Below are 25,607 nucleotides of genomic sequence, written 5' to 3'. Positions count from 1 at the left end.
GCTTAAAGAAGCATCATCAAAGAGGAAACAGAAAGTTTGTAAGAATCAGAGGACCATGATGACTGCTGTGTGAGAGTTTCTTCTGGAGAGAAGAAAACTGTTGACCATGACCCCTCGACAGTATGGCTGCCGACAGGAAAACTTCAAGGACCACACTAGTGCACCTGTTCACATAGATGCAGGAAAATTTCACAAAGCCTCCTGCCTAGATGAAGAACTGTCAGCGGTGAATGGCTGCTGAGAAAGGGAGAATTAGGTTTCTTTAGTTGTTTGGTTGTTTGGTTGATTCATTGGTTTGTTTGTCCAAGGTCAAGACCCCAATCCCAAGTGGTCACCCCTAAAGACATGCAAATAAGGCAACACTAATTGGAATCAGTAGGTGATTAACACACACACACAAATATATATCTTACATAGAACACGCATGTATAAAGAAGTCGAGAAGGCAAAAGGAATGGGGGAAACTTTGGTGAAATCAGAGTGTGTGAAAGTGATGCAAATACACTGTACTTGTTTATGAAATTCTTAAACTAAATGGAGAGGAACTTAAATCATTCCCACTGAAATCAGGGACAAGGCAAGGCTGTCCACTCTCTCCATATCTCTTCAATATAGTTCTGGAAGGCCTTGCTAGAGCAAGACAGTTGAAGGAAATCAAGGCGATACAAATAGGAAAGGAAGAAGTCAAATTATCACTATTTGCAGATGATATGATAGTATTCGTGAGTGACCCGAAAAATTCTACCAGGGAACTCCTATAGCTGATAAACACCTTCAGCAAAGTGACCGGATACAAAATTAGCTCCAAAGAATCAATAGCCCTCCAGTATACAAAAGACAAAAGGACTGAGGAAGAAACTAGGGAAACAACACCCTTCACAATAGCCACAAATGACATAAAGTAACTTGGTGTAACCCTAACCAAGCAAGTCAAAGACTTGTATGAAAAAAATGTCAAGTCTCTGAAGAATTAGAAGAAGATATCAGAAGATGGAAAGATCTCTCATGCTCATCACTTACAAGGAATAACATAGTAAAAATGTCCATCTTACCAAAAGCAATCTACAGATTCAATGCAATTCCCATCAAATTACCAACACAATTCTTTACAGACCTGGAAAGAAAAATTCTCAACTTCATATGGAATAACAAGAAACCCAGAATAGCTAAAACAATCCTCTACAATAAAAGATCTTCTGGAGGTATCTCTATCTCTGATCTTAAGCTGTACTATAGAGCAATAGTAATAAAAACTGCATGGTACTGGCATAGAAACAGAATGGTGGATCAATGGAGCCGAGCAGAGGACCCAGAAATAAACCCACACACTTATGGATACCTGATCTTTGACAAAGATGCCAAAACCATACAATGGAAAAAAGATAGCATCTTCAACAAATGGTGCTGGCCCAACTGGATGTGTACATGTAGAAAAATGCAAATAGATCCATACTTATCACCCTGCACAAAACTGAAGTCCAAGTGGATCAAAGACCTCAACATAAAACCAGACACATTAAATCAGCTAGAAAAAAAAGTGGGGAATGCCCTAGAACTCATTGGTACAGGAGACAACTTCCTGAACAGAACACCAACAGCATAGGCTCTAAGAGCAACAATCAATAAATGAGACCTCATGAAACTGAAAAGCTTCTGTAAAGCAAAGGCCACCATCATCAAAACAAAACGACTGCCTACAGACTGGGAAAGAATCTTCACCAACCCTTTACCGGACAGAGGGCTAATATCCAGTATATAAAAAGAACTAAGGAAAATGAAGAGCAACAAACCAGGTAATACAACTAAAAAATGAGGAACAGAGCTAAACAGAGAATTCTCAACAGAGGATTATCAAATGACAGAGAAACACTTAAAGAAATGCTCAACATCATTACCCATCAGGGAAATGCAAATCAAAATGACCCAGAGATTTCACCTTATACCCATCAGAATGGCCAAGATCAAAAGAGCAAAAGCTCAAGTAACAACACATGCTGGAGAGGTTGTGGAGAAAGGGGAACCCTCCTCCACTGCTGGTGGGAATGTAAACTGGAACAACCATTCTGGAAATCAATCTGGCGCTTTCTCACACAACTACGAATAGCACTTCCTCAAGATCCACCTATACCACTCCTAGGCATATATCCAAAAGAGGCTCAAGTACACAACAAGGACATTTGCTCAACCATGTTTGTAGCAGCTTTATTTGTAATAGCCAGAAGCTGGAAACAGCCCAGATGCCCCCTCAGTTGAGGAGTGGATACACAAATTGTGGTACATCTACACAGTGGAATATTACTCAGCAATGAAAAATTAGGAAATCATGAAATGTGCAGGTAAATGGTGGGACCTGGAAAGGATCATCCTGAGTGAGCTGTCCCAGAAGCAAAAAGACACACATGGTATATACTCACTCATATAGACATATAACATAGGATACACCTACTAAAAACTGTACATCTAAAGAAACTAAGCAAGAGGGAGGACCCTGACTAAAATGCTCAATCCCCATCCTGAAAGGCAAAGAGGTTGGACATCAGAAGAAGAAGAAAACAGGAAACAACCTAGGAACCTGCCACAGAGGGCCTCCAAAAGCCTCTGCCCTACAGACTATCAAAGCAGATGCTGAGACTTATGGCCAACTGTTGGGCAGAGTGCATGGAATCTTATGTAAGAAGTGGGAAATAGTAAGATCTGGAGAGGACAGGAATTCCACAAGGAGAGTAACAGACAAGAAATTTGAATACAGGGGTCTTCCCAGAGACTCATACTCCAACCAAGTACCATGCATGGAGTTAACCTAGAACCCCTGCACAGATGTGGCCCATGGCAGTTTAGTGTCCAAGTGGGTTCCATAGTAATGGGAAGAGGGACTGCTTCTGACATAATCTGATTGGCCTGCTCTTTGATCACCTCCCCCTGAGGGGGGACCAGCCTTACCAGGCCACAGAAGATGACAATGCAGCCATTCCTGATGAGATCTGATAGACTAAGATCAGAAGGAAGGAGAGGAGGACCTCCCCTATCAGTGGACTTGGGGAGGGGCATGCATGAGGAAGGGGAAGGGAGAGTGGGATCGGAAGGGGAGGAGGAAGGGGCTTATGGGGGGATACAAAGTGAATAAAGTGTAATTAATAAAAGTTTAAAAAAATCATTCTCTGAAAGAAAGAACAAGTTGAAAAAGAGAATAGACAGATGCCCAAGATAGTAGGACTGAGAAAAACAGGTAATTCTGTGGTGACAGGAAGCTGCCTATAAGCACGAAGTGCGCCACTTGAGACCTTTAGTCCCAACTACCCAGCCACATCACACTGAACCCTCTGAGACTTTTTTAATTAAATTTTTATTTTTTAATATTAGTTACAGTTTATTAACTTTGTATACCAGCTGTAGGCTGCTCCCTCATTCCCTCCCAATCCCACCCTCCCTCCCTCATCTCCTCCCTGCCCCTTTCCAAGTCCACTGATAGGAGAAATCCTCCTCCCCATTCATCTGACCCTGTTTTATCAGATTTCTTCAGGACTGGCTACAATGTCCTCTTCTGTGGCCTAAAAAGTCTGCTCCTCCAGTGGGGTGGGAGGGAGGGAGGTCAAAGAGCCAGCCACTGAGTTCATGTCAGAAATAGTCCCCGTTCCCCTTACTAGGGTACCCACTTGGATACTGAGCTACCATGAGCTACAGGGATTCTAGGTTATATCTATAAATGGTCCTTGGTTGGAGATACGGTCTCATAAAAGACCCCTGTGCCCAGATATATATGGTCCTGTCCTCTCTAGGCTCCTGTCCTCTCTAGGTCATACTAACTCCCCCTTCTTTCATATGATTCCCTGCACTCTGCCCAAGGATTTGATTATGAGTTTCAGCATCTGCTTTGATACACTGCTAGGTAGAGTCTTTCAGAGGCCCTCTGTGGTAGGCTCCTGTGTTACTTGTGGACATCCACTTTGGAAATCAATTTGGCTCTTAGACAACTAGGAATAGTGCTTCCTCAAGATCCAGCTATACCATTCCTAGGCATATATCCAAAAGATGCTCAAGTGACTTTCTTTAATACCACAAAGCTGCTTGAATAGGCAAGGCTAAGTGAGAAGTTGAGTTCACTTAAGACTACAGATCTTCCAATTAGAAAAGAATGAGTACTGAAAGAAATTTGTACTTAAAGATATATGCTACAGTGTACTTATAAAGTTATGCTGTGGGTTATCTGATATTGTGTAAAATAAGGAGGAAACAAGTATGTACAGAAATGTGAATGGTGGAGGCAGACAGATGATGGGTTCAGCAAAAGGCTAAGGAGGGCCATCTGGGAGGCATGCCCCTCCCAAAAGAATCTCACCTTTCCTTTACAATCTACAGCTTCTGAATCAGCACGCTTCCTTTCTATTTGTGTCTAGGGATAATAGGCCACTTTTTATTAATTAATTTATTTTTTATTTATTCACTATGTATACCAGCTGTAGCCACTTTCCTCATCCTCTCACAATCCCACCTTCCCTTCCCTCCCTTCCTCTTCTCCCCCTCCATGCCCCTCCCCATTCCATTGATTGGGGAGATCCTTCTCCCTTCCTTCTGACCCTAGCCTATCAGGTCTCATCAGGACTGGCTGCATTGTCTTCCTGTGTCCTGGTAAGGCTACTCTCCCTCAGGAGGGAGGTGATCAAAGAGGTCAGCAGGTCATTGAGTTCATGTCACAGACAGTCCCTGTTCCTCTTACTAGGGAACCCACTTGGAGACTGAGCTGCCATGGGCTACATCTGTGCAGGAGTTCTAGGTTATCTCCATGCATGGTCCTTATTTGGAGTATCAGTCTCAGAAAAGACCACTGGACCCAGATTTTTTGGTTCTGTTGCTCTTCTTGTGGGACTCCAGTCCCCTCTAGGGCTTTCTATCTCTCCCTTCTTCCATAAGATTCCCTGCACTCTAGAAACCAATTGGTGGATCAATGGAATCAAATAGAAGACCCTAAAATAAATCCATACACTTATGGACAGCTGATTTTTGACAAAGATGCCAAAACCATTCAATGGAAAAAAGACAGCATCTTCAACAAATGGTGCTGGTCCAGTTGTATGTCTACATGTAGAAAAATGCAAATAGATTCATATTATCACCCTGCTTAAAACTAAAGTCCAAGTGAATCAAAGACCTCAATATAAAACCAAACACACTAAACCGCTTAGAATAAAAAGTGGGGAAGACCCTGGAACTCATTAGCACAGGAGACAACTTCCTGAACAGAACACCAACAGCATAGGCTCTAAGAGCAACAATCAATAAATGGGACCTCATGAAACTGAAAAGCTTCTGTAAAGCAAAGGACACTATTGTCAGAACAAAACAACTGCCTACATATTGGGAAAGGATCTTCACCAACCCTATACCTGACAGAGGGCTAATATCCAGAATATGTAAGGAATTCAAGAAGTTAAACAGCAACAAATCAAGTAATCCAATTAAGAAATGGGGAACAGAGGACAATGCAGCCACTTTTGATGTGAACTGATGGACTAAGATCAGAAAGGAGAGGAGAACCTCCCCTATCAGTGGACTTGGGGAGTGGCGTGCATGCAGAGGGAGGAGGGAGGGTGGGATTGGGAGGGGAGGGAGGGGCTTATGGGGGGATGCAGAATGTATAAAGTGTAATTGATGAAAAATTTAAAAAAAAGGGAAAAATAATTTAAGAACCTTAAATGACTTTCAAAAGTGGAGGAAAACATGGAGTTAGTCAATTTACATGAAGCATGTCTCGCCCCTGGGGGCAATGGTCTCCTGAACCTACTCAGACCTCGGACACCACCACTGCTAGTTCTAGAACTGAAGCAGGATGTTCCAACGAGGGGTTAAGGCTTCTCATAATATTTCCTATAAGCCCACACCTGTTTGTTTATATCCCCTATTTTTATTCATTATTAGCCAGATAGAGCCAAGTAATTGTGGTAATGATACTTGCTTTTTTGCCCAATGCTGGAATGCTAGTAAATTTACTAGCTGGTTACTCGCATGCCTCGCTGGGTGCCTGTGCCCGTTGATGCCCTCACACTATGACTCTCTTCAGACAGAAAAGGGATCTTGGAATTACAGCTGCCATTGTTACTGCCATCTCATTGGCGGCTGTTGGAGCTACCACCACGGCATTAGCCATGAGTCATACTGGGCAGACTGCTCAGACCCTGAATAACCTTTTAGCCAATGTAGCTCATGCCTTAGATGTACAAAAAGGAATTAATGCTCAACTAAAAGGAGGTTTGATGGTGTTCAATCAGAGGATTGACCTCGTGCAGGAGCAAATTGATACCCTATGGCAAATCGCTCAACTTGGCTGTCAATGAAAGTATGCTGGACTTTGAGTCACTAGCATACAACATGAGAATTTTCCCTGTGCTGCAAATCTGTCTAAACAATTGTCTAGCTATATTTTAGGTAATTGGACTGGAGAATTCGATACTACGATGGAGCAGCTGAGAGTGGCCATTGTCACGGAAAATTCTACCAGAGTGGACGCAGAACTAGCCACAGGATTATCATCATGGATTGCTGCAGCCATGAATCATCTGAAGGAATGGGCGGTGTTGGTCACCTTGGTTTGCCTGTGGTATATATGCAAGATTAGAGTCTCACAACAGCGTAATGCAGCCATGACCATTCAGGCCTTTATAGCCATTGAAGCAGGACAGTCTCCCCAAGCATGGTTGGCTACCATAAAAAGCCAAAATGTTATGCTCAGGATGCGAGGCTAAGCACTGCACTCAGGGTCAGCCGCTTTGGACCCAGAGAAGAGCATGTCTGATTGCATGCGGGTTGATGCCCCAGGTCCCGCCTCTGAGAAAAAGGTATTGGACGGGTCTGATGCTCTTTGGGTGGATGACACCTAAATGAACATCAGTACAAAGTCCCAATTTATTTCTAATATCAGAGATCAGACCTCCACTCTTGCCTGATGCGTCCAAAACAAAAAGGGGGAACTGTAGAGAGCTTCGTAAAGCCGCACCTGAAAGATGGAGCTGGTTTCTGCCTTCTACCTTCCTGATGGTGAGTGCTCTCTGTCACAAACAACTCCACATTTGGCTAAGGCTGAGGATCTGGCTTGCTTCCATGTATGTGGACCTATCTGCATTGCCCACATGGCACGCTGGGGTTGGCTACCCAGAGGCTATTTAAAGTGGGCTGGCTTTCCCCAGGGTCAGATGATTGTTCAAGGTTCCTGAATAAACTGCATTGAAAAAAAAAGGTATAATATATTAAAAACATATGATACATTAAATACATGTAATTAACATATACCTAGTTACTTGTGGGACTTAAATAAAATGGTGTTAGTCTTATGCACTCTACAAAACTTGAGAACCTTGGAACTTGATCTGTAAATTAGATGCAAGTGGTATTCAAAGCTTATCATATGAGTCTCAATTAACTCTATTTACTATTGCAAATTTCTCTGAGAGCATTTGAAAAGAATAAAACCAACTCTGTACACTTTCTAAAAAAAAAAAAAAGGAAATGGGGAACAGAGCTAAACAGAGAATTCTCAACAGAGGATTATCAAATGGCGGAAAAACACTTAAAGAAATGCTCAACCTCATTAGCAATTAGGGAAATTCAAATCAAAACGACCCTGAGATTTCACCTTACACCCATCAGAATGGCCAAGATCAAAAGCTCAAGTAACAACACATGCTGGAGAGGTTGTGGAGAAAGGGGAACCCTCCTCCACTGCTGGTGGGAATGCAAACTTGTACAACCACTCTGGAAATCAATCTGGCGCTTCCTCAGACAATTAGGAATAGTGCTTCCTCAAGATCCAGGCATACCACTCCTGGGCATATATCCAAAAGAGGCTCAAGTACACAACAAGGACATTTGCTCAACCATGTTTGTAGCAGCTTTATTTGTAAGAGCCAGAACCTGGAAACAACCCAGAAGCCCCTCAACTGAGGAATGGATACAGAAATTATAATATGTCTACACAATGGAATATTACACAGTGATAAAAAAAAAAAAAAACAAGAAGGAAATCATGAAATTTGCAGGTAAATGGCAGGAACTGGAAAAGATCATCCTGAGTGAGGTATCCCAGAAGCAGAAAGACACACAGGGTATATACTCACTCATAAGTGGATAAGTGGATATAATATAATATAATATAATATAATATAATATAATATAATATAATATGACATATAATATAGGATAAACCTACTAAAATCTATACACCTAAAAAACTAATCAAGAAGGAGGACTCTGGCTAAAAGGCTCAATCCCCATTCAGAAAGGCTAAGAGGATGGACATCAGAAGAAGGGGAAAATGGGGAACAGGACAGGAGCCTGCCACAGAGGGCCTCTGAAAGGCTCTTTCGTGCAGGGTATCAAAGCAGACACTGAGACTTATGGCCAACCTTTGGGCAGAATGTAGGGAATCTTATGAAAGAAGTGGGAAATAGTAAGACCTGGATAGGACAGGAGCTCCACAAGGAGAACAAAAAAAAACGAAAAAATCTGGACACAGGAGTCTTTTCTGAGACTCATACTCCAACCAAGGACCATTCACAGCGATTACCTAGAAACCCTGCACAGACGCAGCCCATGACAATTCAGTGTCCAAGTGGGTTCCACAGTAATTGCAACAGGACTGTCTCCGACATGAACTGATGGACCTTTGATCACCTCCCCCTGAGCGGGGGCGCAGCCTTACCATGTCACAGAGGAAGACAATGCAGCCATTGTCTTCCTGATAGACTAGGGTCAGAAGGAAGCAGAGGAAGACCTCCCCTATCAGTGGACTTGGGGAAGGGCATGTGTAGAGAAGGAGGAGGGTGGGTAGGACTGGGAGGGAAGGAGGGGAGTTTGGTTCAAGAGGGATACAAAGTGAATAAAGTGTAATTAATAAAAAATTTAAAAATATTAAAAATAATAAAAAAAGATTCCCTGCACTCCGCCCAAGGCTTGGCTATGAGTTTCAGCTTCTGCTTGGATACCATGATCAGTAGAGTCTTTCAGAGACCCTCTGTGGTAGACTCCTGTCCTGGTTCCCTGTTTTCTCCCTCTTCTGAGATCTATCCCATTTCCCTTTGTGAATGATGATTGATCATCTTACTCAGGGTCCTTCTTCTTGCTTAGCTTCTTTAGGTCTATCTACATATTTTAGTATGTTTATCCTATCTTTTAGGTCTAATATCCACTTATAAGTGAGTATACACCATTTGTGTCTTTCTGCTTCTGGGATACCTCACTCAGGATGATCTTTTCTAGTTCCCACCATTGTTTTCTCACCAGATGTGGTATTACATATTTTAATACCAGCACTGAGGAGGCAAAAGCAGGAGTATCCCTGTAAGTTTAAGGACAGCCTGGTCTACACAGCGAGCTAAAGGCCAGCCAGGGCTATGTAGTTAGACTCTGTCTCAAAGCACACACACATATACACACACACATCCACACACATATTTTCATATAATATATTTTAACATGTTTCCCCTCTCCCCCAACTCCTCCCAGATCTTCCCCACATCTTTACCTACCCAACTTTCTGTTCTAATTAAGGGCTCCTTTTAATATATAAAATTTAGGTCACAACATAATAGTTTAATACAGAAAACAAAAATTGGTTTCAACATGGTCAAAATCAAACTATGATATTAACTCTTGATGTTATGTGGAAATTCAATATATAAAAAAATCACTTTAAATCATCATGCTTTGTTGATTTCCAATAAAAACATTAACTAACACTAAAGCAACTAAGTCATAGCTCACAAGAGCACATCCAAGGCTGCTCACATGTCTGGTAGACATCAATACCTGATTGAAAGACACACTTCTCTTTTTGATAATAGATTTCAAAGACATGGAAGTCATTAAGAAACTGCTCATCAACAGTTACCATACAGCATCTACCTACCACTCAGATCAGCATGGCTCTCCCTCATTGGACAAAAGTAAGATCTTAGGAGAAGCCATGCTATGAGGTTTGAAGGCTAAGTCATCTGTGTGATGACAATAATGCAAGCATCTTCAACTTCTACTTTTCTTATTCAAAGTCACAAATTACATTTTTGCCTTTAATGAAATTCTTAATTATTATTTGAAAATCTTACACATATATACAATGTTTTCTTGACCAGATCCAACCTCCATTTACCCTTCATACTTTCCTTTATGTATGTAATTATTAAACGTGCATGTGCACCTACCCATACCTATATTTCCTGATCTAAGATGTCTTACCTGAGAACTTAGGCATTTCATCTCTCTACCCATCCTCCGTATTACATTAGTCCGTAATATTAGAAATGAACCTGAAATGAACATGGTCCTTACAACACTTGGCTATTGTGCTTGTGTTTGGCCACATAAATAGCAATTAGGATGATATTAGAATGCATTGATTTACCCAGTCAGGTTACATAATTAGTTGACATCATCTGATTTAAGCCTCACAACAACCTTCTATGATGGGTATTATTATTATTCCTGTGTAGCAAGTGAGACAAACAAATGAAACACAGCATTTGGCCTTGCAGAAGGGAATTAATTTGTCCAAAGTTAGTTGATAGATGGAAAAGCTGCAATTGAAACTCGCTCTTACTCTTGAATGTAATCACTTACTGCTTACACTCATGTAGACTAACAGACATGGACTATCACTAATATTAATGAGCTCATATGTTATATATAAGTCCCTCAATAAATTGTCAGCATAATTTGCTGAGACTCATGTTTATTATTATCATTTTATATTCAACTATAAAAGAATGTCTTGTAAAACAGATATGTTCTTTCAGAGCACACAGGGGGTTGCAAGTTAGCCACAGACTTATGAAGATGACTGTGGTAGATCTGAATTTGGTAAGTTTTCCTGTGGTTCCTGGTAGTGAACAGCCTCAAGAAGTGTTCTCACCTTCTGATCTCCTCTAGGCTTAAGCACTGGAAATCCCTGACAGGAGACTAGACAGAAGATAGAAAAGAAGTGTGGGGTTCTGTTAAGTATTTTGTTGTTGTTGTTGTTGTTGCTGTGATGCAATAACATGACCAGAACATCTTAAGGAAGAAAGGGTTTGCTGTTCCTTACAGTTCCAGAGGAATGAATTCCATAATAGCAGGAAGGGCATAAGAGCAGGCGCAGGAACGCAGAGATGTTTCACCACACATAGAATGCAAAGAGGAAGAACAGGGAGCAGGGGCTGGACCATAAACCCTCGATGGCCCAGTGATGGACTTACACCAGCAAGGCTCTATCATCTAAAGGCTACATCATCTCCAGGGCCACCAAGTGTGGACCAAATGTTCAAATACCTGAGCTTCTGGGGGCATTTCTCGTTCAAAGCCCTGCAGCATCTCTGTTCTCCTCACTCAGTTCTACAGTGTTAGGCCTTCCATGCCCCCTGTATAGAGGTAGATAGTTCCTTAACTATGCTTGTTCAAATTACTTATTTGTAGTATTGCAAAAATCCTGCATGGATATAAAGTAATCTGTTCAAACAAGGAATATGCCATAGCATTTTTAAAAGGATATCTACATGTATAGAGGGGTGCTTGCAAACGGGTACACATGTGCAAGTGGAGCCAGAAGTCAACCTGTACATCTTTCCTCAGCAGCCATCTATCTTGTTTTAGAGACAAGTTCTCTCACTGGCCTGGGGCTCACCAATTAAATGAGATTGGCTAGCCAGGGAGCCAAGAGCAATCAGCCTATGTCTGCCTCTCCAGCGCTGAAATAACAGTCATTTTCCATCACACCTGGCTTTTTAAGGTGAGTTCTGGGGTTGAAACTCTGCTGCTTATGGTCGGGAAGCAAGTACTTTACTTGCTGAGCTTAGTCTCCACTCCGTGTATATCTTTTAACAAGAGGATGGATGTGTAAGAAGACTCTTACAGAAAAGGGGTGTGTCATGGTGCAGAACAGACACTTTCATCAGACTCCTAATGTTGAAGGGCCAACTTTTCAAATTGGACCTCATAAATCACTCATGACTATGCTAAGTCCAATTGTAATGGAAGATGAGCAGAATGCACAAGCGGACACATGGTTACCATACACAGAAAACCATTCTAATCTCTTCAGCCATGTTGATTCTATACTAATTAGTATTAGGACATGAAGATGTATGTTTGGCTCAAGTATTTATTAGCCCAAACCAAATGTAGCTAATACCACTGAATTTTATAAACTCAGAGTTAAAGACAGCTAGTCACTTACATTTATGAGATATGTGGTGAAAGGTTTGCAGTGCCTGGACAGGAAACTGTGGGGCTGAAGTACATTGAGTGATTCTTGGCATTTGGATAGTAGACATTCCACTGTAGAGGGCTAGCAGCAATGTAGACAAGCGTTCTCTCTGGCATTGGAAGGACTGCAAAGTGATCTAAAGTTAAGACATGCTGTCAATGTCTTAGTATTGCTATTTTGTGTCTAAGAATTTATCCCAGGAAAATAATCACAGCTGTGCATGAGATTTATCTATTCATACATTTGCTAGGACAATCAATAGATACACCCATATAAAGGAATATGAACTTGTTGAAAAGTATAATGGCATGGAAAATGTTTACAAAATATTTTAAGAAGCAGATATTAAAACCATAAGCAAGCTATTTCTGGTGCCAGTCCAAATAGTGCAAGCTGCCATCACCTATCCTTCCAAGTGATTGCTAAAAACTGAACAGGACACAAAAAAGCAGCTGTCAGAGAAGTTTGGAAAACGCACAAGGGCAGGGAGATTGGACACTAATGTGGATATGAATAAGGAGCACAGGATGAGCTCCCAGGACTCGGATATCTCTTTTGTTCCCCAGGTATGAGCTGAGAGCAGACTGACTCCAAGAACGGACAGCAGAAACTCCTCAGGAAACCCTTCTTCTGGGCCAGAGGACTAGCAAGACTTCTGTGTTTTAGAATGGGGAGGCCACCTCTTTCTACCCCTACTTTAACATAAATATCTCTTCCCCTTGCCCTTGGCCTCCCAATAAAAACCCTTCCTCTGTACTAATACAATGTGTGTGTATGTGCAGCTGTCCCTAGAAAATAAGCAGAAGGCAGATTATGAAAGAGGGATGTATTCTCTTTTCTTGCTTTGTCACTATGAAGGTACACCCTGGGTGTGGGGGCTACATGACAGCATGGGAGGCTAAAAGTCGAGAAGACTCCACCCTTTGAGCTAGGAGAAACAGGACACAAAGCACATGACAGACATGCCTGGAAGGAGAACCTGAAGAATGTGAATACACAGTGCATGAGAACTGACATCAGCCCCAGGCACAAACAGAAAAAGACCCAAAGAAACAGTTGGTGGCTTCGAACCCTGAACTGCCACCTACGTCTACATTCAAGTCCCAGCTAACCCGAGCCGTGCAAGCTCCTGTCAGACTCAAAAAGCAGCATGATGAAAACATTCTACTGACACTAAACCACCATGAAACAGACGATGAAACTGGAACCCAAACAGGATGATACCTGCTAGAACAAACCAGTGAGTTAACATTACCATACGACTTTGAAATGGCCCAGCAACCTCACTCAATTCTTTTTTAAAGTACAAGTACACAGAAAAATTATATATATATATATATATATATATATATATATATATATATATATTTTGTAAATCAGCAGATGCTAAGTCAATGTTGGCCTGGAATAACAAGACAAGAGTTTAAGGCAATTCTTTGGAAATATTCTTAAAGTAAATGTGAACGCTGCTCAAATGGATGACGAGGAGAAATGTATTGCCAGGCAACAGCAACGTAAAAGGAACCAGACGGTCATTTCAGATCTAAAACACACATTATCTGTTTGGATGAGTTTGTTGTCAACTTGACATAAGCTAGTTATCTGGAAAGAAGAACAGCAATGAGAAAATGCCCCATCCACATTGCCTGCAGACAAATCCGTAGGGCCTTTTCTTGATTAATGATTGATGTGAGCAGACACAGATCACTGCAGGAAGTTCCACCCCTGGGTCTTAGATGGCATAAGAAAGCAGGCTGAGCAAGCAAGCCACTAGGAGCAAGCCAGTAAGCACGGTTCCTCCATAGCCTCTGCTTCTTGCCTCCGGCCTCCTACTCTAAATTCCTTTCCTGAATTCTCTCAGTTACAGAGCCTGACTTGAGAGTTGTGAGATGAAATAACCCTTTCCTACCCAAGTTATATTTGGTCATGGTGCTTTATCACAACCATAAAAACCCTGAGTAAGACACTATCCAATTTTTAAAAACTCAGTGAACATGCTTAGTACAAGTATGTGGTAATAAAAGAAATCAGTGCCTTTGAAGCTAAGTCAATAGAAATTATGCATCCAAAAAGAAAAGAGTAAAATCTGAAAAAAAAAAAAACTCAGCAAACTGTGACACAATAACCGGAAGGTAGAGGCCCAGAGAAAGAGATGAATGACTAGGACAGAAGAAGTACCTGAAAAAATAATGGTTGAAAATTTCCCCAGCATTTGGGAGGTAGAAACAGGTGGCTCTCTGTGAGTTCGGGGCCAGCCTAGTCTAAAATAGTGAGTTCCAGAACAGCCAGAGCTACATAATAAGACCCTGTCTCAAAAATAAAATTAAAATTAAAAAAAGAAAAAAGAAAACAACAACAACAAAAACTCCCAAATTGAGTGAAAAGAGTGAAACTAACAAATGAACAAAAACCCAACCAGCGCAATTGCAACACAATCCAGAAATTATGTCTTGCATATTTATAAGAAAGAAATGAAAGCTCATGATCACAAAGAGAAGCCTGATCATGAATATCCATTGCACCTTTTTTATAACAGCCCAGAGTATAAACAATCCTAATGTCCTTTAATGTGGGAATGGCTAAAGAAGCTTTGGTACATCCATTAGCATGAAATATTAACAATTTGTATGAGCATCCAGAGGCTTATTGTGAATTAAATAAAGCAATTCCAAACAGCAAGATATATGTAAGTAGTTAAAATGATATTTAAAAATAATGGAAATAGAGAACAAATTTAAGATTGTAAGTAGTCAGGAATGGAAAGGAAAAAAAAAAAAAAAACAGTTATCTTTGTGAGAATGGACAGGGCCCTGGGTCCACACCTTAAATGCTTCAGTTCCTGTCTCTTGGGTAAAGCCTACTACAAAGGACCCTCTGCCTTTCCTACAAACGTTGATAAGTGATAAAATAGAAAAGACCTCCACATACTGACAGGACACAGCTGGATTTCACACATTCAGGGGATAAAGGTTCTTGATTCTGAGAATGGAAGCTTAGTATCCTGAGTTCAATCTCTGAAATCCAAATGAAGACAGAACAAAAGACACCACAAAGTTGTCCACTAACCACTAAATATGTGTCATGGAATATGCACAAACATTCACAAACACACACATATACACATAAAGATAATAAAAAGGGGTTAAATAAAATTGAGAAATTTTAGTACATTTAACAGTGAACACAGTGTTGATACAAGGCAGCATTCATGAATTTGAAATCCATTATGGTAAATGAATAAAACACTAGACTTAAAAGCATACAGGAGGCCTTCTGTTCTGTTTCTAGGAAAAGGTAAAACTATAGGAAAAGAACACAAATACCACTGTAAAGCAAATTTGTGGCTGACAATTCAAGGGAGTGTTTGACTATGGAGAGGCAAAAATACAAAGCTATGTTTTAGATAGTTATGATAATAATTACAGAATTCTATGCATCTGTTGAAACCTAGAAAAAATACATCAGAGTATTTAATGTATGGAAAATAAAAATAAATTTATGGAGAACATGTACAAATTTTTGTGTTTGTAACAATATACATGACTGTCGGGTAAATGTTAAAATACTAGCATTAATATCTGAGTACCATTTAAATTTGAAAATAACTTATAATGTGTTTTTTAAAAATCTGGCACACATGTACATATATGCATACAGGAATACACAGACCTGTAGTTTAACATTTTGTGTAATTCTGTCAGCCCATAAATGTCCAAAATAAATAAATCTTGAAACACTAAGATGTAAAGAAATTAGAAAGAACTAAGGTGGAAATGCTGTCTTCCCTATGGTTTCCTCTATTTTGCAAATATTTCCCCCTTTTAACTCTTTAAATTTTTAAAATACTTTGTGGTCACTGATATACAAGTTTTCTATAATGACTACATATTGCTTTTGAAGTTAACATTTTCTGTGAAATAAAGGCCCCTATGATATAAAAGATAAAGAAGGGCTAGCATGCCCCTCCCCACCGCGCCCCACCACACTCCCCCTCCCCCACAGAATAAGTTCTACTCCACAATGGAGCTTGTCAATGGGTGTGTCACTTTCAAACAGAGCTTTCTCCGTACACTGGGATTCACTGCACTGCAGGAGAGAACTGAGCCCTGTAACAGTCTCCCACAGGCTGCACAGAGAAAGCCTTGCTATTAGAGAAGCCCAGGCAGCTGGGTTTTTCCTAGCTTGGTTGGAGCACAAGAATATCTGATTCAATGTGGAAAATTGTACTATTGTTCGCGCCTCCACAGAAACATGTGACATTTCAGGGCAACACAGAAAAACAGATGAAAACTCTCAAAAGCAGTTACCAATTTTGCTAAATGTTAAACCAGACATGGGGGAATGGCAAGGGTGGGGACAGCAGTGACCTCAGCCTTTGGTCAGATGACTTTCTGTGATCTCAACACCATTCTCAACTAAGCGAGGGAATGGGTGAAGAAATCAGCCACCATTTCACCTCTCATGACTCCTGTGACCAAAGTTGCTTCTGTTCTATGTCTGATCCAAAAGAAGACTAGCCAAAGAGAGGGAGGGAGACAGAGAAGGGGAAGGGAAAGAGAGAGTGAGAGAGGGAGAGTGGGGCAGAGGAAAGAAGAGAGGATTCAATGCAATGGAAAGGATTATTCTCTTGGATTTTCTCCTAGATTAGGAGTGCTCAGCTCCATTTGAGTGTTCTGCAGAAGATACTGCAGCTACAGTCTCTGTTTAAAATCCGAAAGAATAAAAACAAACACCTAACTTTGTTCAGCAAGTCGAATGAACCAGTGGCCTCCACATGGCACCTGTGACTTTGGCTGGCCAAACTACACACCATAGTTATGTAACTAACATGCAGAATGCCCAACTATTTCATTTCCTTTTCAGATTAAGCCATGGACTGTAGTCAAGTAGGTACTTGGTAAGCATGTAAGTGAACATAAGACTGACTCAAATGCAAAATGCAGTATACCTAGGCAGCTTATTCTGTCCTTCGCATTTACATAAATGTGTCGTGTCTAAAGCAAAATATGTATATGCCAGGAACACTGGATCGTTCACCTCCTGCTCTTCCCATTCTGGAGCCTTTATTATTCTGTTACTTCAATGTTTTTCTTAAATTCTTCTTCAATAGGTACTAGAATAGATAATGACAACAAAAATTAATGGATTCTCAATTCCTTCACTCAGATAAAATATAAGACGTTGCCTTTCATAAAATTATGGAACACCAACTTTAAGAACATTTAATTAGCTAGACAGTGATACATGTTTTTAATCCAGCACTGAGAAGTTTGGGATGGGGGCAATGTCCTTGAGTTGAGGCCAGCCTGGGCTACACAGTGAAACTTAGTCTAAAAAAACAAAGCAAGCAAAAGGCTGTTTAATTATAATATTCAAAAGGGATTATCTAGCACAGTACTAGTGGCCTAAGTATGAGGCTCTAAGTGGCAGCCTGGAAGACTCTGTGCCTGGGAAGAAGCTTCTTCCTGGCACACTGTTAAACATTCATTTTTCCAACTCTAAAAACAATGAAACAATGGTGTGTGTGCATGTGTGTTGGCTCCCATGGAGATTATCTCAATATGTTCTTCAATTGCAATAACTGATGTGTGGCACCTATTTTTCTCTCCTGATTTCAAGCTGTAATGTTTTGCAAGTTTTCACTATATCATAGTTTGAGGTACCGTAAGCACATTTTGAAAGTATACACAATTACTATCTGCAGGCATTTCACATTAAATTACAAAACAGTACACTCTGAAGCATCATTTATCAAATTAGAATATGGGTAGGCATCACCTGATGATCTTATTAAGATGCTAATTATGGCTACAAAGGTGTTTGGATGTAGAATGTTTGCACACTTGGTCCCCACTAGGTGATCACATTTTGGAAAGCTGTGGCAACTTTTCAAGGTAAGACCTCCTTACAGGAGACAAGGAGGGTCAGCCTTGAGCTTTTGCTGTCCAGTCTCTGCTTCCTGGCATCAGGAGTATAACTCTATGCATCACACTCCTGCCAACAAGCCTTCCCCTTCTTGGCGAACTATCCCCTCTCACACTGCACGTCAAATTAAACAGTTTGCCCCTTAAATTCCTTTTCTGGGGGTATTTTGTTACTGCAAAGAAAATAATTACTAACACAAAAGATGTCATAGAGTGGCACCTGGAGCAAGCTGGTGATGCAGATCTGAGCTCACACTTTGTGCAATGGGGTGAAAGACAGCATTCTGTCAATGCTTAAATGAAAAGTCACTGTGAAGGTAGTGAGCAAGACACAGCCCTAGAAATGACAACTCTCAAAATGGTAAGTAACAAAACCTAGTGGATGAGAATTCCAGACCTCATTATTTATTTATTTTTGAAACTTGAATCCAACATCATTGCTCATTTTGATAGCAAAATATCCAGTTTGTGTTTCCAAGGAAGTGGATTTCACCTCCACACTCAGACATTCTACTGTCCACAACTAAATAATGTGTTCAAAACACTTCAAAATGGCTGCGGGGTTCCGGAAGGAGGGTGGGCAAGAAAAGACTACTCTCCAACTATTAGGAAAGAGGTCGTTTCTGCTTATGCAGAGATTTACCAAGAACGTATGGCTCCAAGCATTAACATGGGGGCTCATACAACACAGTTGCCTTTTGTTTAATTTATGCTGATTTAATTCTAATTCTGTGTTTCAACTATCTTTGGAAATAATCACTATATACGCTGAAGAAGAATCATGCAGCCAGTAAATATAAGAATGAATCCTGACCGTCTGACAAAAATTCATTAGTAACGACATTGACTAAGAAAATATCCAAACAGGTGGTTTAAATTTCTTTCCAGTTCTTTTACAATTTAGAGTAGTCCTTCTGGCTTAGTATGTTGTCCAGCAATAGTTTCTGAGACAGTTCAAAGCAAAGCAAAGACCTGGTCTTCTCCAAGTTTGTTCATCTCCCTCTATCCAATGTCACACATACACAAGTCCACATGATGAGCAGGTAAAAGCCAGTGTTTCTGTAAAATCCAAAATGAAACAATTATCTAATATGCATAAATGGCTAGCTGAATCTCTGCATTCCTCTGTGAGGAATGTTCTTTTCCTATTGCTGCTGGAACAAGTTATCACAATTTTAGAGGCCTAAACTCTATAAGCTTATTGTTTTACAGCTCCAGCGGTCAGAAGTCCAAAGCAAGTTTCACCAAGATGAGACCCAGACGTTCACAGATCTATGTGCCCTCCAGAAACTCCGGGGAAAGTCCTGTTCCTCACCCCTTCCCGGTGTGAAGGTCCTTCCCCCATCTTCACAGTCAGCAATGCTGCCTTTCCTGTCACTCAGCACCCAGGTACCTCCTGAGTCTTGTCCAGTTTTGTTATTCTGCCCCATTAAGGGGCTCCTGACTACACAGAGCCCAGTTACTTATTCTGCATATCCCAGAAGGATAAAACTCATTGTATTCCACCTGAAGCATTAATTGTCCTCTTGCCTGGTAACAACATAGTCACAGATTCTGGGCTTTAAGGTGTGGAAATCACTGGGTCTCTTGATTCCCCCACATAAAGACAGTCTTTTCCACTCACTAACTTGAAATCTACAATAGCACTCTAGTTCCTTTAGTCTTTCCACACTAAGAAAAGCAACTCTCAGGCAATAACAATCAAAGGCGACTGGTAACAACGAGCTGTGTCCCAGCTTTTGAATCTGCTAGAATGACTACCCTACCCAGAGACAGATTTGAATTCAGCCAGCGTAGCTACCACCACTACATCTGTGTGGTACAGGAGCCCAAGTTTCCTGAATCCTGTTCAAGTAATCCGATGCCACAGAACTAGAAGCCAACTATGGCTGTCACGATTAGTGCCCTCACTTGCAATCCAAGTTGGCCAGACATGGGAAACTTCATTAAAACTGTGAAAAGCAAAGGTCCACTTTGAAGATTGCCTAGAATCCCTAAAATTGCCCAAGATACTTGTAAATAAAGTTTACTCACTGTCATTTAAACGCACAGGAATGTAAAAACAGGTAACTTTCATTAGGATCCTCCTTTCAAGCCATCATAGGGATCTGACAGCTGTACAATGCTCCAAGGACTCTGAGCCTCTAATAGAATAATAACAGTCTGCATGCTTTCTGGAATACAGTTCAGATGTAGTTTTTCTTACACTGATTAAGTGTAAGAAATAATTCCACTGGTTAAGTGTAATTATTCAATTTCAACCAGGGGCCACAGAAAATGTGACAAATTTGAATGATTAGGCTCCAGATAAACAAAGGGCTAAATGTGACATGAAGATTTAAACCTGAGTTTAATACTGAGCTACCAAAACCAAAAACAAAACAAAAGACCTGACTCTATTACTGTTTCAAGTCATATGGAGGGTAGTGGGAGGGAGAATGTTTCTTCTGAGTCTTGTTTTCTAACCCATAATAAGCAATGCCAAGGTAAAGCAGCAACAATGCCTTGAGTTAACCAACACTCCCAGTTCCTAGCCCTTGAACCCAATGACCTGTGTCTTGGCTCCCCAACAAGAACCATGTAAGGCAAAAGCAGAGAGGAACTGTGATCATAAAGGGTATGGCTTCATCCTTGGCCACACTCAAACAGGCCAACGCAAGGGAAGAGCTGAGGCAGGAATGAGAGAAGAGGCCTTGACTCAAAAGGAGTTCTGCTCACCTTGCACCCTGAAGGATTCTGAAAACCTATGCATGTATTTCTTTAATGCCATGTGAACTAACTTAAGTTCAAACACTCTTAAGAAGCTACACTGTTCCTTGTGCCTTGTGCATGCTCTAAAAGCTTTCTGTGCATAATTTTCAGAGCCTTGGGGCCACCAATGAAAGACTGAGCGCACTCTATGCAAACCTCTGCTGCTCTACACATCTAGACAAGCCAGTCTCCACTAACTAACCATCAGGAAGGTAATCCTGGAGCCAGCCACCCACCTAAACCCTACAAGGAACTGACAGAAAGGCCCCACCATGTACTCAGGTGGACAAACTGCAGGAAGAAAGGAACACTGGCAAGGCACTCATATGTGCAGAGGGAAGTTAATCCCAAGAAGGGGTTTAAAAGCCCAACTCAGGCAACACCAGGCAGCCCTGTGCCCAGAGACTGCTGGGGACTGCAAATGGTCTCTTGAGAGCCTCTAGCTGCATTTCTTTAGGCATCTTAAACCTCTGGCAAGTTCTTTAAATAGGTTCAAATTTGTCAAAATGGAGGGTCAACAAAACTCGTGCCAACCATGTGGATATGCCAAGCTTATGCATAATCTGAGACAGTCCTAGCATTCCAGGAGTTGGCTGTATATTGTTCTCTGTGATCTTTTAATTGCTTTTGTTTCCACACATTGTCCATGCTTGATGACCTTTTAGTGCACGTGTGACTTGGTCTTGGTGACTTCGCACTCACAGAAGTTCCAGGTGTGCCTCATGTCATTACTGGGCAGTGGCCCACCCTCTGATCACCTACAGGAGTACTCTCAGTACCCAGAGCATAAAAACTGAAAAATAATAACTTTTGGCCTTCTGCCCCAGGTTAAAATCATCATGTGTCAACAGATGATTATGCAAACTACAAACTTTCACTGTAGAAGGAAGACTGGTCTGTGTAGGCCACAGGGTGAACTGCTCTCCCAGTGTCTGCAGGGGAAGGTTATAAACAAATTGTTGACAATGGCAGAGAAGCATGTGCAAAGCTTTCATTGGGTAATTTCTCTCCCTGGGAAGGAGGCGCTCTTGGGTGTTTCTAAGCCATGCTTCATGGACTCACACACTACTAAGTCTCCTTGGCGTGCTGCAAGTTTACCTTAGCAGGTGGCTCTGGAGAATGAACCTGAGGGTACTCATGATCCAAGCCAACAGATGCTTTTGGTGACAGAATTCTCTTTCCATGCCACTTCTTAGAAGCTGGCCTATGCCCATTTGGCTGTGCCCCCATCTTTTTTACCTCCCTTAATCAGGTAAAAGTGAAAAGGGCATCCAGGCCTTCATAAAAGGCCAGAGTGGCTGTTGGTGGTGAGCACACGTTGGTGCTCTCATGTCACACGCATGCACGCGCGGCGCGAACACACACACACACACACACACACACACACACACACACAGCCTGCACACTGGACGGTGTTGGAACAGGACAGCCAATGGCCTTACCAGATCAATGAAGGTCAGGAACTTCCAGCTCCCCCCGTATGTCTGGTGCGAGGGCATTTCGATGGCCTTGTAGTTGCACAGGATGGAGCAATAGGACAGCAGGATGGCTACCCGCAGCACCTGGCAGGGGACCAGCGCCATGTTCGCGCGGCCTGGCCCGGCGGGGCTGCTCACGGGGCGGGCGGGCTGGTCGGCGGGGCGGGCGCCGTGGGAACCGGGGCGCGGCGCGGCGAGGGGCGGAGCGCGGGAGGCGGGGCGCGTCCCCGGGGACCGGCGCGGCGGTGAGCGCACCGGCGACCTGCGCGGGCGGGGCTGGGCGGCCGGCGGCTGGCGGCCTGTGCGGGCTCTGGCGTCATCTGCGTCATTCTGCAGCCGCGTTCGCCGTCCGGGCCGGGCGCCCCCTAGGCGGTCCGCGAGGTCCGCATCCCGGGGCCGCCCAGGAGACGCTCCCTCCACGGCACCCGCTGGGATCAGAGCACGGAAAGCCACACACCTCCCACCCGCGCCGCCCAGTTACACCTATTACTTAGGATTCAGTTGAGTGAGGATTAACGTTGATGAGCATTTACGACGGCAAAACCTCTTATAAGTTACACAAGACTTTATTAATTTATCAATATGTAACAGAAGATAAAACATGATCTTTGAACAAATTATTTTAAAAGTTTTTATGACGTGTGTGTACCTGTCCACAGGACGCGTGTGTGTGTGTGTGTGTGTGTGTGTGTGTGTGTGTGTGTGTGTGTGTGTGTGCATGTACCACAGGACAAATGTGGAGGCGAGGACAGCTGGTATTCTCTCAGTCCACAGCAAGTGCCTTTATCAGCTGAGCTCTTTCACTGACCAGGGCAAGTTTTATAAATAGAAATCTGTGATGATTGCCGTTATTGCTATGAGACTGCATTCCGTTTAAAAGCCAAACCACGCAGAGGATGGAAATCTCACCCACGCATGTGTGATTTAATACAAATCTTTCGGAGTTAAAATTCCTTTTGCACTTCGACATTCCCCCCCCCCCCCCGCACCCCCCTTATACTACAGCACCAGGACTCAATGAGAGAAAAGTAAATCTCAGCTGGATTCCCTCAGCCTTCCAGTAAACGTTGTCACGGGGAAGTTGCAACAGTCTGTGGGCAGAGTGGAGTTTTTAGTATTTTTTTAAAATCATGATCATGTTTCAACCAACCAGATAAACGGTCCGGTTATGAGAAGACCACATAGGTATTTCCTGTGGATCCATTCAAAACAGGTGTCCCCTTCAAATAGTCTCTGAGTCAGAGGGTGTAGGGGGAAGAAGGAGGGGAAAGCATAGTCTCAGAGGTAAAGAGAAGCAAGCAAGTCTGACTTGTACTCCTGAAGTTTTCCAATCAACCAGGGAAGAGAGCCACTAGATCTTAAATGACATAATTATGCTGAAAGAAACTGAAGTTACAAGATAATATTACTAACGTAAAAACACTCTTTATTCAGAATTTAGACTCTCATCTTCATACTAAAACCAGGTCTATTTGTGTGTGTATGTGTGTGTGTGTGTGTGTGTGTGTGACCTTGCTGAGTGTTCATATAATTGCAAGAAAAATTGAATTTATTGAAGACCTGTCAATCTCACTAAGACCTTACTAGAGTTTTATAAAGTGATGTGACATTTCTTAAAATAAAATGTTATTTTAACAAAGCTATTTAAAAGTTTATTATGGACAATTTTTAAATAAATACTATGACATCAGAAATAAACACTATGACATCAAGTGTTCTGTTGCTTTTTTCCCCAATAGGGATGTTTGAACTTATTTTAACAGACTTACTTTCATTATCTTGATTTGGTAATCATGGTGAGATGGTTTTACGTTTTTAATAATGAAACATTTTCCTTAAACCTTGACTCAAATCATGTTTTATTGGAATATCAGTCTCTTTATTCTTAAGACTCCTTTATCACAGTTTCTTAACATGTTTTGGGGGGGGGGGGGTCTCGCTTTGCTTTTGGTCCATATCTTCGTCATGGCTTACAGAGATTCTTCGTGAGGCTATAGCAATCTGAATATTCATTATAATTTCAATGTATCAGGTACAGGATGGCATGGATTTTAAACTCCACTCAAAATGTTGTTCTTTCTATGAAACAGATTATCCGTTGGTACATATATGATTCCTCATTGGATATCAAGAATACCAGGCTCACTGCATAGAAGAAATGTCCGTGTGCCACAATCTTCACTTTTTTACCCTGTTGCACAACTCCTGAGATGAAAGGGGGAAAACCAGCCTTGTCCACTTGAGTTTTGTGAACACAGTAAACAAACAGAACACACAGAAAAGACTGCAGTACTGTGTTTTAGCTTCAAGTTACAGCAGAGCTTTTAATTTAAAGACTGAAGATACTCTGCTGTAAGTACTTCTTACAAAACTGGCACAAGCTCTTCATCCATGTGGGCGTGTGTGTGTGTGTGTGTGTGTGTGTGTGTGTGTGTTGCCACAAAAATTTTGCTGGGGAGACACTCCACAGGTCTACTAACCCCAGATAGGGATCCCATGACAGATGGAAGTAGGGATTCCACTGAAGTCCAATATAGAGAACCAATGAATTTTATTGAGGTTATTTACAGGAATATGGTTAAAGGGTTATTTACAGGAGTAAAATAACTCAAAGAGAGCTGCATCCCCAAAGTCCACCCCAGAAAAACTGGGAGACCTGGAACACAGCCTGCAGTCAGCTCAACAAATTGCAGAGTTCCCTTTACAATTTACTCAGGTGGTCTGAATCTCTTCCAGGAAGCTCAGCTGGTTCCTACTTCTGAGCTGGTTTGGTCTTAGAGCATTTGTTGGGAGCCGCCGCGTGAATGTTTCGCCGGCAGAAACGCACGCGACCACAGGAATCCTTCCGCAGTAAACTTTATTAGTCACGCGATGAAGAGGGGAGAGAGGGAGACCCCCGATGTGGCGCTGTTTATATAAGCCGGGGTCGCACCTGAGTGACGTGTGAATACCCTGACTGGCTGCTTACTTTTACCGGCATGCCTACGCAATTCTTAGCGTGCTTACGCAATCTTTAGCGTGTATACGCATCTACGCATGCACCCTGGAGGTTTATAGTTTTGAGGGCGAGATGTCAGCGCCACCCAGCAGCATCTGAGTCTCGGCTCTCCACATCTCCCTTTTTGTTATAAATAAATAAAAACTGCCTAAAAGCACGGTACAAGAGGGCCCTAAGCTCGATCAAGCAAACTCCTTCTTTGGGGAGTAAGCGATCAAAAGCTTTAGATTACT

At 41.9% G+C, this 25,607-nt stretch overlaps 1 protein-coding gene across 5 annotated transcripts in view; it reads right to left on the bottom strand.

Moving 5' to 3' along the window:
• Aig1 (androgen induced 1) overlaps positions 1-22,815 on the bottom strand; it is a 252,323-nt gene extending 229,508 nt beyond the window's left edge. The window contains exons 1-2 of one of the 5 annotated variants that reach the window (XM_060380252.1): positions 22,341-22,815; positions 18,445-19,206 (exon numbers count right to left, since the gene is read on the bottom strand). In XM_060380252.1, coding sequence (XP_060236235.1) covers positions 19,150-19,206; positions 22,341-22,481 — 198 coding nt within the window. In that variant the 5' untranslated portion in view covers positions 22,482-22,815 and the 3' untranslated portion in view covers positions 18,445-19,149. Of the gene's footprint in view, positions 1-18,444; positions 19,207-22,340 lie in introns of those variants that run through there. The other 4 variants (XM_060380249.1, XM_060380253.1, XM_060380248.1 and 1 more) reach the window with 4 other exon arrangements.
• Between the last annotated feature and the right edge of the window lie 2,792 nt (positions 22,816-25,607).

The sequence above is a fragment of the Meriones unguiculatus genome, chromosome 3 (assembly GCF_030254825.1).
Source record: "Meriones unguiculatus strain TT.TT164.6M chromosome 3, Bangor_MerUng_6.1, whole genome shotgun sequence".
NCBI lineage: Eukaryota > Metazoa > Chordata > Mammalia > Rodentia > Muridae > Meriones > Meriones unguiculatus.
This window is presented reverse-complemented; position numbering and strand designations above follow the sequence as displayed.